Source organism: Fundulus heteroclitus, chromosome 3 (genome assembly GCF_011125445.2).
Source record: "Fundulus heteroclitus isolate FHET01 chromosome 3, MU-UCD_Fhet_4.1, whole genome shotgun sequence".
NCBI lineage: Eukaryota > Metazoa > Chordata > Actinopteri > Cyprinodontiformes > Fundulidae > Fundulus > Fundulus heteroclitus.
Genome location: NC_046363.1, coordinates 19,313,270 through 19,327,628, shown reverse-complemented (window position 1 = coordinate 19,327,628; position 14,359 = coordinate 19,313,270). Strand labels below are relative to the sequence as shown.

General features: G+C 39.1%; 1 protein-coding gene across 1 annotated transcript; it reads left to right on the top strand.

Annotated features, from left to right (window-relative positions):
- The first annotated feature begins 3,822 nt into the window (after positions 1-3,822).
- On the top strand, positions 3,823-8,628 carry LOC105932657 (chemokine-like receptor 1). The gene is made up of 2 exons (XM_012871903.3): positions 3,823-3,909; positions 7,045-8,628. The coding sequence occupies exon 2, from the start codon at positions 7,056-7,058 to the stop codon at positions 8,199-8,201; it is 1,146 nt and encodes a 381-aa protein (XP_012727357.2). The 5' UTR covers positions 3,823-3,909; positions 7,045-7,055; the 3' UTR covers positions 8,202-8,628.
- The last annotated feature ends 5,731 nt before the right edge of the window (positions 8,629-14,359 follow it).

The following is a 14,359-nucleotide window of genomic DNA, read 5'->3' as shown; positions in this document are numbered from 1 at the left end:
CCCGATGTTACAGGTTACATGTAACGTAATTTTGCGCACCTGAATTCAAGCGCAACGCACCACGCCCACCGAAGCACCGCTGGTTCTGTGTCATTAAAAACAAAAGAGCATGAAAAAACAGTTACTGACTCTGACTTTAATTGGGACATTTTGGTACGAGTGGAAGGACATTAAACGTAGCGATTCACGTTTTGAAGGCTGGCCGCTGATGAAAGCACCTTGCTCCGAGAGGGAGCGGGGGAGGCGCAGTAAGAGCGGTGAAGCACAGAACCGCAGCGCAGGTAGTTAAAAAAAACAAAAAAACAAAAAAAAAAACAGAATAAATAAGAACGAAACTTATAAACAGACTAATTGGCGTTTTAGACTGTATCTGGTTAGCAGATCTGTTTTCTGATCCAGCGTTCAGCCATGACTGGTTCTGAATGTGAAAGAAGCTGAACCAGCACCGCAGAAGGCGGGTCTAGACTGAGCTCTGTATGGACAGAGCTGTGAACGGATCATATGGGTTTCGTTATTTTTATGTTATTTTTATTTTATTTGGTACAAACATTTACTCGCCATGTGGCAGCTAGCCCTCTGAAATTCACTCGCCAAACGGGAAATTTACTCGCATTTGGCGACTGGCGAGTGTTAATTTCGGACCCTGTGTGTATGATTCACATTGATAAGGCAAATAAAATTTAGTTTTGCGGATTGTTACATCACAGTTATATCGGTAGCACCGATAATCTTAATGGGCGAGGATAATAATAATGGGTGACGAAGCCTTACAATGCATGAATATTTTCTTTCAATCAGGATAAGCTTGCACAGAAAATGTTCTGATAAATTCAATGTTTAATTTAAATGCATTTAATCGGTGGGGGAAAGAAGCACTTGTCAGGACCAATTCTGATGGTGAACAAAACAAGATAAATGTTCTAGGATTTTAGGAGAAACAGGAATGAGTCAAACACTGGTTCTGTCATGAGCGAAGACGTGGTTCAGAGACAAAGTTATGACCAAAAATTTTAAGTAGGTCATCTTTAACATGTTCCTTCTGATTTGAAGCTATAGCTACCTTTTGGAGAGGCAGAGCCAGAGAGTCACGACTTGAAGCTGAGACAGGGTGTTTAAAAATTTGGTCAATGGCAAGAAACCCTTCTAACCTCAAAGACTTGGATCTCATCACCAAAGATACAGAACCGACTGGCAAACCCTAAAAATCCCAAGTTTCCCATTGGCGCTCATCAATTATTTTCAGATTTTAATATTAATATTTACCATGGTTGCCATAAATGTGAAGGGCGCTGTGGGCATGGATCTGGTGTGTACAGAAATAGTCACAATTGCAGTTATTTGGTGCGCTCGTGGTGTAGCAGCTAGCGCGACCAATATTTGGAGGCCTTTAGTCCTCGACGCGGTCGACCAGGGTTCAAATCCGATCCGTGGTCCTTTGCCGCATGTCTCTCCCCTTCTTCCACCCCCTTCCTGTCAGCCTACTGTGAATAAAAAGCGATGCAAATGCAAATCTTTTATCTGCAGTATCTTAGTTTAGAAAGGTCAGATCAAGGTCAGATCAGCAATCAACCCACCCATGCTTATATTAATGCTTTCGCTTTTTCCACTTTCCTTTCCTGTAAATGTGATCTGCACATAACCATGCAATACATGTGGGGGTGTTAAGGAAGCAACACCAAGATTAAAAGAGCGACCGTGTGGGAGGAAATTTGAGTACGAGGTCAGACTCATATGAAGAATTTGTTCCCTGAAAGGCTTGGCTTCACTCTTGAGACATCCTGGAGTTTTTTTGAGTTTTCTTCTCCCATTACACCGTGTTCATCCTGTGGTAGTTACACTGCATCACTGGTGTTTTTCTTTAATGCAATCAAATATTGTAATACCTGATAGAAGTGCAGGAATTTGTCTGACTGGTGTAAAAAAAATCTAATTGCTACTTTGAATAATTACTGCTTAGACTTGCTTCAGGGGATGAATACCTCTTTGTTTTTGGCTTGTTTCTGTAATGATTTCAGGAATGATAAGGCAGCCAGAAATACCCGGTCCATGGAAAGGAATTCATATTTAACTTGGTAGTCTTCAAGGAACATTATTTCTCTTTGCTGTTTTAACAGGTCACATGCTCTGCTTCACTGTTAAGTTTTCATAAGGGCCCAGATGTGAAAACCGAGGTTTGTGAAGTCTAATAATCTACAGCCCTGTATGTTAAGCATTAAACTTCTATAAAACGTGCAAAATCTTTGTTTTGAGTTTTTATGAACCCTTACAAGTCACATAATAGAGTTTGAAAATTTTCTGTCTTATTGTTGTGATCGCAAAGATTTAATTTCTATTAAACATTGTTGTTTTTTGTTTTGTTTTTTTTTGTTTTTATGCTGAGAAACAGAATAATGGACCACATAAGTTTACACTCAACATCTGCGTCGTGCCCAAGTCAGATTCAGCAAACTCAGCTAAACGATGACGTCCAGGGTGAAAAGACGGGACATCAAAAAGTGTGTGTCCTCAGTAGGTGTGTCAACACACGGCAATTACTGAACACTTATCCAGCAGCAAAAACATGAGCTCAGCCCGCGCAGTGACAAACACATTGCACTGCAGTGTCATCGGTGGGCGGATGAGAAGTCACATCTTCACTCTCTCTCAGGTAGTCATCTCAGCAACCCTCAATTTATGCATTACCTGAAGCAGTTTGTTTATGCTCTGTTTGGGAGTTTTCCGAAAGAACAACCATGAAAAAGAACTACACTTTAATCAGAGTAATAAAGCTGTTGAGTCAGAGAGAATGATGAGATTAAAGAGTTAAATGCTCTTAATACAATTTGATAGCTAGTAGTAAACTGCCCAGCGTTAACAGACAAGGCTGTCCTTTGGGCCCCCCTTCCTTTCGCTCTGGCAATTGAGTCACTTGCCATAGTGAAATGCATACTTTGCTCTGCTGGGCACAACTTCTGTTCTTTTCTACTTAGTTTAGGTATAACACTTCTCTTGCAGGAGTAGCTTAACACAAGCACAGTTGTAGCCAATGTTTCCGATACATCTAAAAGCACTGACTCCAGCTGCAATTCACGCCTCATAAATCTCCTACACATTCTTGAAAAAGCTTCACATCACAATTCTCTCAAGGCAGTGACTATCAGCCTTGAGAAAATTGGGATGGTCAGACATTATGTATAGTGCTGCCTGTGCACCATTTGCTGCTCGTGTTCCTTTTTCAACCACAGTTTTTCCTTCCACTCAGTTTTCCATAAATGATTGGTAATTTTCTGAGAAACTGAATTTTGTGTTCCATTACAGCCATCATTGTAAAGTGTAAAGAAGAGAAAATAATACACACCTGAAATAGGCTTATTTTACATAGATTTATATGATAAATGAGTTTGACTTTTTCAACTGAATCTTGATGGTAAATAAACGTTTGGGTGAAATTTTAGTAATTGAGATGCAACTTCAACTGCAGCAGAGAGTGATTAAACAAAACATTGACTCAGGGGGAATGGACACAAATGAACGCCGCAGTTTTTGTGTTTTACTAGGTTTTCATTTGTGAAAATAAATAATAAAACAAACTCGGTCTCTTTTTCCTTCCACTTCATACAGTATAAAGGACTGTGATTAAATCTGAAAAACGCTTAATTGATTGGCGTCTTTCTGTGATGTGGGCTTCTTTTTATAAAAAGACTTCACAGATGTCTGTAGGAATGCACTTTTGCAAAGCGTAAGCACTGAGAGCGCACAGAGTTTCCCTGCTCAGCAGATGGTGAGGCTGCCTGCTCCGAGACATCCCGCCCCGATGTGATGTCAAACACTTTAGGGGTGTCAGAGACCTGAGCTCCACGTTTCTCCTTAAGCAGCCAGTCAGAGCTGTCTGGGAAGCTGAACACATCTGACTGATCTGGACAAGACAAGGTAGGAAGCTTAAAACTCGTTTTTGTTTTTTGCTTTTTTTGGATCGTTTTAGATTAAAAAGGGGGAGAGCAATTAAAATCAACGATCTCATTTAAAGGATCGGGGAATTAGATGTAGGCTACTGTGTCAGAGCACTTATTTTTACTGACAATAAAAGAGATAATTTTGCAGATTAAGTTTTTAGCGCTCATCCAGAATGACTTGGAATTAACTGAGCGCTAATCAAGCCTGCAGAGCCGCGCTCCTCAGGAGGATTGGTTGCAGTGCGGCTGCTGCGGAGAGGCTCGGTTCCCCTTTGATGCCAGATTTGAACGCAACAACGGAGTGACTGCTGCTTTTGTTCCGTGCGCTCCTGCTGAACGCGTTTTTAGACCCTTTTCATTTTCCAGTGACGCGGGGAGGAAAGTTCCACGAATGTTTTCATTTCTGGTCTAGATATGCTCTCACAGGGAACTGAAAGGACTGAACGACAGCCCGGTTGCCTCCGATTTTAAGCCTGTTTGCGGTTGCGATGACCCGGATAACTGAGAATTTGCACGGAGCGACTGCCAGCCTCTAGCTGGGGGAGTCAAAATGTTCCATACACTTTATAACTAGACGAGCAGGGAGTTAGAAAGTCAGAAGAACATAACTTCTGAGTAATATAATACATTAACTGAGGTTTTTTTCATTGTAATATTGAAAATAGCTGCATTTACTGGTAGACTCGTTCTTGGGTATGGTTGTAGCCTATTAATAACAATATTATTTTCTCTCAGGTGATCATATCAGGTGGTGAAGATGATGATATATCCCCCCCTGGTTGGCCATCCTTTCCCTTATGCTCATTAATCATTAAAAATAAAAATACCCTTGTGAACATTAGAAGTGGGCCGTAATTAGTTTCATTGTTAGCCCCGATTCAAAGCTTCAAAGGCTCCCACATCCACTGCTTAAACCCTCTTTCATTAGGCATGCTGTTGCAGTTGCATTTCAGCACATAATTAATTCTCTTGGTTTTTGTTGTTTGTCTTTTACATGAAAACCAGAGTAATTACAAAGTGCGGTCTTCACATGAAAAGCAAATCAAATCCAGCATGACACTGTGTGAAAAAGCTAGCGCTCACCAAACCTGATAACTGGGTATGCCAACCTTGGTGGCAGCCACTGCTGTCAAGAGATCAGGGTTTCACATCTTTTTGGAGAAATTCGGGTCCACTCTTCTATGCATAATTTGTCTAATTCTGCCACATTAGGTTTTTTTTTAAAGCATGACTGCCCTTATCTAGATTTAAAGCAGGACATTTGATAGGCAACTCCAAAACCTTCAATTTGGTGATATTCTGGGAGATTAGTGGTAGATTTGTGTGGTTATGATCACTGACCTAACGCACAACCCAAGTGCGTCTGAGCTTTAATGTCTTGAACCAATGACCATAATGTCTTGTTCAGGAAGTTCAGATGTCATCAGCTACAGCAGTGGTTTTAAAAGGCTCCCCTTTCAAGAAAGAAATATTTTCTGGCTTCCCCCATCCCAACAGAATGGGTCCAAAATGTAACTTTCATAATTTTCTGTTTTAATGCATTGACATTCATTGACATAATGAATGACAAAGCTGTCATTCTGAAGATTACCCAGAACCCCTTTTAAATTTTATAACATATATATATGGGTTTATTTATAACTTAGAACAATGGTTTCTAACAACTAGAATGTTTCAACATTGCCACACTTCTTAACTATAAAATATTAACAACAATATAAATGGCTTTTACCCCGACTCGTACCTGCATTCTGCTTTTACCTAGCTATGAACCTCATTGCAAAAATAATATCAAGCCATTAATATTAAAGATAAACTTCAGTTGCATTAAATGTTGCACTTTTTTACGAGTTTATTAATAGTATTTATCATATGACTGATTGCATAAGATACACAAAAAGGATTGAGTACCTCACTGGTTCTGGAAGTTCTTTAAACTGGTTTGATCTCTGATATTTTGTTGCTTTGGTCATTTTGTCAGACATGTCTTGTTTAAAGGCGATATCCAGTATCATGCTTTTTGATGTCTTGCTTTTTACAATTAAATCTTGAACTCGTTTTGGTGCTGTCTCTTTAAATCTAAAGAAAGCACTTCATACCCAGTCCCCTTCCTGTTGCGCAGAGCATTTAACTCCACCCGTTCGACCATTTTTGTAATGCTAAGAGACAAAGTAATGAATTGTGTGGGCTAATATACCCAACAACCAAAGATTTTCACTTATACACTTGTAGCTTCAGTATGCTTGAGGTTGGAAAACAAAATCGCAGCGGAAAAAATAAAAATAGCCGAGTCATGAAATTGGTTGGCCAGAAGTTTGTGACCTTGTTTAGCAGCAAATACTGTGATGTAATAGATATCTATGCAGCATCAAGACAGACTATATTAAAATGTCCTGCTTTCCAAGAAATTTTAAGTATACAACAAAATGTATATAACAGCTAAAAATTTTGGATTTTTCATGATGTCCCCTTTAAGGGATACAGATTTTGTTTTCCAAAGATTTTGGAATAATCTGGACATGGTAAAATGAAATTCAGCTTGTGAACGTATATTTATTTATATAAAGTGTTCGGGAGTGGGGTGGGGGCACATACATTTGGATAGCTTAAGCAATCACCATTTGAAAACTGAACTTTGTACTCAGGTTACCTTTAATAATAAAATTTGCTTAATCATCTGAAACATTGTAGTGTGAAAGCAAGGCACAAACAAAAGAGATCTGTAAGTCTTTGTACAAGTTTAGTCATTGACAAACCTACTGCTTTTTTAAAATGTAATTGGGTTATTTTCAAGAAACGTAACATAGCTTTACGTTATAATTATAATTAATATTCCGTTTTTTTATAGTAAAACACTTAATTACAACAACCAGTCTCCAGCCTTGCAAAAGTATCTTAGTGAACTTGAAGAACACCCTAACCCTAGCCCAACTGAGCGTACGTTTACATTACATCCAATCAGACTAGCCTTGTTGGTAAAGTAAAAAATACATTGAATCTGAATCTGAAGGCATGAAAGTTAGAGGCTTTTTAGCTTGTTCCTTTAAATTGTTCTGTTGTTTTTTCCTTACTTTCTTAACACCAATACCTAACATCTTGTCATTTCTTGCAGGTTCTTCAACAATGATGGATGTAATGACTGCTTCTTACTATTACAGCAATGACACAGATATAACCAACAATGACTCCTTGTACGGCGATTACGAATATAGGGATGATCATGGCTACAAAGATGAGCCCACTAAGCTGAGGCAGTCCCTCAACATCATGTCCCTCATCGTCTACTCTCTGGCCTTCGTGCTGGGCGTGCTCGGGAATGGAGTGGTTATCTGGGTGACCGGCTTCAAGATGAAGAAAACGGTCAACACAGTTTGGTTCCTTAACCTGGCAATGGCTGACTTCCTCTTCACGGCATTCCTGCCTCTGAGCGTGACGTACACAGCCATGGACTTCCACTGGCCGTTTGGCAAGTTCATGTGCAAGCTGAACACCACCATCAGCTTCCTGAACCTGTTTGCCAGCGTCTACATTCTGGTGGTGATCAGCGTGGACAGATGTGTGTCTGTTGTGTGGCCCGTCTGGGCTCAGAACCACAGGAACACACGCAAAGCCTCTTGCATCAGTCTGTGCGTTTGGGCATTGGCTTTAATCCTCAGCACTCCATATTTTGTCTTCAGGGACACTGGGCCGTCGTACGAGGATGAGAAGATCATCAACTGCTTCAACAACTTTGCTCTGTCTGACGACAGTGAAAGTCAATCCATGGCCGCGCTGCAACTTTTCCGCCACAAGGCCATGACCATTACACGCTTTCTCCTAGGCTTCGTCATCCCCTTCACCATCATCGTCTCCTGCTACGCCATCATAATCCACCACCTCAGACGAAACCGCACGCTGGCCAGCCAGTCAAGTCGTCCTTTCAAGATAATTGCTGCCATCATCATCACGTTTTTCCTGTGCTGGGCTCCCTATCACATTCTGGGCCTGATTGAGATGGTGAACCACATGAGAAATCACTCAAGCGTGACGATGAGCCACATCCTCATAATCGGAAGCCCGATCGCCACGAGCCTGGCCTTTCTCAACAGCTGCCTGAACCCACTGCTGTACGTGTTCATGGGTCAGGACTTCAAGGATAAAGTCCGCAAATCCATCCTGAAGGTGCTGGAGAACGCCTTCCAGGAGGAGGTGTCCCGCTCTTACACCTACACAAACTCAATGGTCACTATTCGGAGCAAAGACAAGTCGGTCTCTGACGCTGATGTGTGAGGCTTTCACGAACACTTTACCTGTACAATGTAAATGCTACTGTATATATCAAATAGCTTTTTATTTCCCAACCATTTCTTCTACTTTGCTTTTAATATTGTTTTACAACATCTCAGAATGTAATCTCCATTCCTTGTCTAGTTTGATTTTATGTTGGAAAGAATTCATTTAACCATTTAGGCCGAATCACACTTCATGCAATTCCCTACTGTGAAAGATGTTGGGCTGTAAAATCTGAAAAAAAGAACCAAATGTATGCAACCTTTTGCTCAAACAAAGAAAAACAGCTAGTTTTTCATGGAGCTAAAACAGTGACAGCTTGCAGCGATATTGAAAAGAAATTTGGCATTGTCAAATGAAACATTGAAAAATCACTTGCAATGACATCGAAAAAGAGATTTGGCATTGAAAAATTAGAGATGGAAAAGAAAAACATTGTTAGAATGTAAAAACATATGATGATATTTTCATTTTATGCTGCAGTTTTTTGCAATTAAAGATGTTTTCATTGTCACTGCAGAGTTCCTTCAGCTACGATGTCACTACAAGCTGGCACTGTTTTGCAGTCGGAGGCGGGGCTAAATTGAAGGACCCTTCATGTGCCTTCTCCTCATCATCTACCTGCTGTCACTGGTTTAGCTCCATGTCACTACAAACATTAACTGTATAACATAATAGATTTAGATTTATAAATAGAATAAAATAGATTTATTTACATTATAATGAGTATAATATTAATGAAAATAATACCCTTTCTTGAGGTCGAGCAACGGTACATGACCGGAGCTTTCCATAAGTTCAATGCAGCTAAAGAAGTGTAAAGTACTGTTGCGTTGTTATTGAAACTGATCTGTGTAGCTAGTTGATGCACATCATCCATCATATGAAGGATCTGATCACACAGCAAACTTAACATAAGTAAATATAAATCCCCCCTCTCCAGCAGGATCTGGTGGTGCAGTCCATTTAGCCCTCCTTTGGGTACTCTGAGCCCTGCCAGCCATCTCTGTCAGGGCAAACTCCCAGGCATCATGAAGGGTAAGACTAATAAAAGAAACAAGATTTAATAATGATCACAAACCACTGGATTAGAATGGGTAGAAATACATACGTGAACTAAATTTGTGCGTTTAAAAATAGAACAATTGCATTTAAACCAGTCAATAATCGTATTACAAACTACGGTCTGTAAATAAATGAAGGTGCATAATAGTTACCAACTTTGAGGTGTGGGCATGGTTTTGGCCTTCACAGTGTTAGTAGGACCTTTCCTGGGATATTAAATGGCAATATTTTACCCACTTTTCCAAGTATTATGACGTTAACCATCTTTCCATATTTCATTAAACGGTTTTAATGTTACATTTAATCTTGCTTCCGGAAACAGTTTCATATTTGATCATCCCCTGGAGCGGAGTTTCCTGTTCCTTTCAGTATAGTTTTAAGTTATTTTGTGGTTATATCCATAACTAGTGTTGACATATAACGTTTCACTTTCCCCCATAAATTTATGTTCTTTGAGTTTCTGAACCTTCTGCTGACTGTGCATATTTGCAAGACATTTACCACTGTAAACTGCAGCTAAGGTCTTACCTAGCAGATCTACTTTATCTTTGTTTAATAGTAATATCTCCTGATGTCGAGCTAGCACTAGTATATCCCTGTCCTCAGTGACCAAAAATAATGAAGTGTTATTTCTGTGCCTTTTGAGGAACAACGTTACAGTCTATAAGGTTTTCAGTTCTGATATATTTTGTTATTAATGTTTTAAGTGCCTTGTTACGTTCCTTGGCCACTCTGTTACATTCGTCACTCCTTTTTTTTACCTTTTACCTTGTTTGTGGTGTGCTAGATTTTGTGGCAGTAAAAATGTGTTCAGTTGCCTGATTGTTACATTCTTCTGTGGTTTCTTCCAGTGTTATCATGTAACCTTTCTTCTCACAGTTGATTCTACATTTCTGCCTGTTAGCTCTGTTAAAGTAGCCTCGTGAGACCATCCTGATCTCGCGAGTTTTCAAGGTTTCACTCGCAGATCAGTCTGGATACTCTCCGTTGAAGAAAATTTGGAGCCGTTCACCAAACGAACGTCCAATCAGCGTTGGCTTTGAGGCGGGTTGAGGTGTGACGCAACGGGAAGCGCGTCAGTTCAGTCTAAACAACATGGCGGCTTCAGCCGATGAAACTAGCGTTAGCGTGGCTATCGAGCAAGTTTTATCGGAATTACAGAGTATTTATTTGCTGAGCTAACGAGCTTTTACCTGCAGCAGCAAGAGTAGCTTGGCTTGTGGTTGTGTTTTCGTCGTCGCTCGTAACAGAGCGACGACGAATCTGATTGGTTCATTTGGCCCGTCTATCACCAACATAGGCCAATCAGCTAACCAGTATTTTCGCCCCTTCCCAAAATTACTTCAACGGAAGGTTTCCAGATGGATATGCGGAGCAAATCTATCTGGCGGAGTCAGGTAACTGTTAAAGCACCAACTCGTTAATATGGATCTCTGTGGAGAGAAATTTGTTCTCATATTAATGCAGGCAAAAACCACATTTCAAAATTGGAACTTTGAAATCAAACAAATACATTAAATAAACAAATACATTAAGTTAAAAATACTATTGGAGAGATTTAGGATTAATATTAAACAGTCTCATGAATTCTGCAAAAATAAATAAGAAACAATCTGTCATTTGTTCTTTGAGTGAGGAGAGACAGAGAGATAATTCATATTTTTTTCTTCAGAAAGTTGAAGTTGGAGTCTGTCCGTGTCTTCTTGTGTAGCCTACTGTACTCACTAAAATAATCAGTGAGATTTTTTGTTTACATTGCTGTTTCTGATAACGTGCTGTGAGAGATAGAGACAAAAAGTGCTTGAAAAATAGGCCGTACAAAACGAGTTAGACCCTGTTCCAAAGGTTCTCTTATCTCAAAATCTCTAGTGTCGGTTGCATTGATACACATGAGCATAATTGAGCACCATTCGCAGTAGCTGAGCTGATTTTTAATTAGCACAGACAAAAAGGATAACAGCAGTTTGTTCACAAAAATAACTTAGTGTTTTTGTTCAAACTGAACCAGGTAATATAGGATTTGGTTGGTTTTGCTTTTATCAGTGGTCACAGCAGGAATAAAATTCAGATGAAAGTTACAATAATTACATAAAACACACTATAAACTGAGTTCACCTATGTATGGTGAGGGAGAGCTAGACAAATGGATTGAGAAAACCCATGCTTTATATATAAGTTCACCGACAACCCCCTAAATATTTCCAACATAAATGCAGAATGGAAGCCAGGTTTAAAATAGTTTCAAACAAATTTTTCTGGCAGACAGCGGAGCAGAAGACGAGCGCTGTGAAGTGAAAGTGTGCTGTTTACATATCTCTGAGATGATGACATTTTTCTCTTGAAGACAAAAAATCTGGAGATCCTGAAAACCCTTTAAGACTTAACATTTCTGAATTCTCAGCTGGTTTGAAAACTAACTCCATTGACGAGGTAGAAATCAAGCTCAGCTTCTGAGAATGGCAGTGGGCAGCAGCAGGTCCTGTAAATCATTTGTTCAGTTATGCTCATGTGGATCAATCCCACCGATCCCAGAGATTTTGACATAAGCGAACCTTTGAAACAGGGTCTAACTTGTTTTGTACGACTTATTTTTCAAGCACTTTGCGTCTCTATCTCTCACAGCACGTTATCAGAATTATTCATGAGATATTCAATATTAATTCTAAATCTCTCCCAGAGTATTTTTAACTTTATCTGTTATTCTTAATTTATTGGACTGTTTCTCTTCTCTTCAGCATCCTGTGTTGTTTATGCAGGCGTCAGGCGAGCACAGACCAAAAGAAGCACGTCTTAACTTTGCGTCCAAGTTTAGCTGACCAATAAAAACGCTCAAACTTGCCACACACAGACCGATGGATTTATGTCCTAATTCCACAGTACAGAGGAAGCCCAGCCCCCTGAAGTGTAGAGAATGTAATTGGTAAAACACAATTTGAAAAGATTGCAATTCGTAAAACTCGTTCTGCAAAGAAAAAACATTTGAAAAATTAATTTTGAAAAAATAAAATCTGAGAAACAATTTTAACAAGCAAAATCTGAAAAAAAAACTAACTGCAAAACTGTTGGTCTAACTTTAATATGCATACTGTAATTAACTTTAAAAGTGTATTATATAAATATATCCTAATTTCTTTAAATTAAATATTTCTATATTATTTCATGTAAGTTCTTTGGGGTTTGTGCTATTTTTCTGTAAGCCAGTCCATCTTTAATGAAAGTGGCACATCCTCCTCCACCATCATTACTTCTGACCTGTCTTTCTGCGCTGAAATCTAACTAAGGTTTTAGTCATATCTCCGCACATATATTATATCTGGTGGTACTATTTTTAGTTCACGACTGTATTGTTTTAGTTTGTATCCCTTGGCTATTAAACCTCTGGCATTCCACTGAAGAATATGTAGAATCATTAGTAACGCTTTGATCCTTTTCTTGGACATTTTCTGTTGTATCAGTTTTGGATTTGACCTGCTTGGATTTCTTTCATGTGTAAGAACCTCCCTGCTGCTGTCACTATTGATTTTGTTACTTGTCTTCTTTATTTGTAATGTAGCGTTTACATTATCACACATAAATGCTACAACGTTTTCTTTATTTACCATCATTGTATTTTCATTTGACATTTACGTTTACATGTATGGGCATTTGTTGGCAGCAACTGGCAGTTCTGGAAGTTCCTGGCGTTCTGAGTTGTATCTTTTAGACCTTCTTCTATAGACTTTTGGGTTTTCTTTTCTCACCCTCTTCAGTGCTTGAACATATGATACTCTCTCTATTATTTTGATGCTTTGAGCTTCTCTGGCTTCCCGCTGTATTGGGCATCAACCAGACACTGCACTGAGCTCTCATCCACAGTTGCATTTGATTTTGGCATCTTTATCGCATTTTCCAAACTCATGTGGACCTCCACATCTTGCACATCTTATTTTTTCTTTACATTCCTTTACAATGTGTCCCATTCTTTGACACACATTGCACCTGAGGGGTTTAGGAATGTACTCTCTAGCTCGTAGTTCATATATCCATCTGAATGTAATCTGGTACAACCTTTTCAAACTGCAGAATCAATGATAGGCACTCCCTCTCTTTTGCTCTTTATCATGGTTGCGTCTATTATTGTCCCTTCTTTAATTTGTTGTTTTACTTCCTACATGCTCATATCCAGTGGTATTCCCGAAATGACTCCATGCCTCGATAATGAGCCTGGAATATATGCTTTAATCCTTCCCCCAGTGACAGTTTTTATTTTGATTATTTTCTCCTGTTGCTGTCTGCATGTATTAGCACTCTTCTGTTACTATGTCTCTTGCCATTTTATTTCTTCCTATTTCTTCCACAATTGCCTTGTCTACTTTCTCTGATGAATGTGTCCCCCGTCTTGCTGGAATTCAACCACTACCACGTCAACCTTCCACAGACTAAGCACCTCTGCGCTGGCAATTCTAGCAGCTCGCCCAATACTACATTAAAACTTTTTTTGTATTTTATGCAAATATTATTTTTAGCACTTTAGCAATCCTAACATGTTAACTGTGCTTGTACAGCAGCTATACCCTGTCCAAGACTAATTTATCCCAAAGGAGATACCCTAAATAAAGAACCTCCGAAGTTAAATTTTGCTACTTTTTTTTACATGAAAATATGAAACAGCTCAGCTGGAATGTTTGTCCTCATGTAGTTCTATTTATAAGTATGTATATCTGCATCTCTGTGTAGTTTTTAACCATAACGCATTTATCAATAGCATACCCCCATTTTCAAAAAAAACTGTCAACTAGAGATGAAAATTAAAATAAAATGATATTGCTACATGATAAAACAACACACTAAAAAAGTAAAGAACAAAGCAACTGGACTTGTTTTCCGTAGTTGAAGACGTTTCGCTTTCTCTCTAGGAAGCTTTCTCAATTCAAAAAGTCTGGAGTAATGTGCAGTACCAAACTTTATACTACTGCCAAACAAAGGCCTTGTAATGGCTAAGATAACATGCAAATTCAACAGAAACAGGTCCACCCATTATTAATGGGCGGTCGTTAAAGACATTAAGCCAGCAGATTGAACCGAAACTGGTCCACTCCTCTGTAACGAGAAGT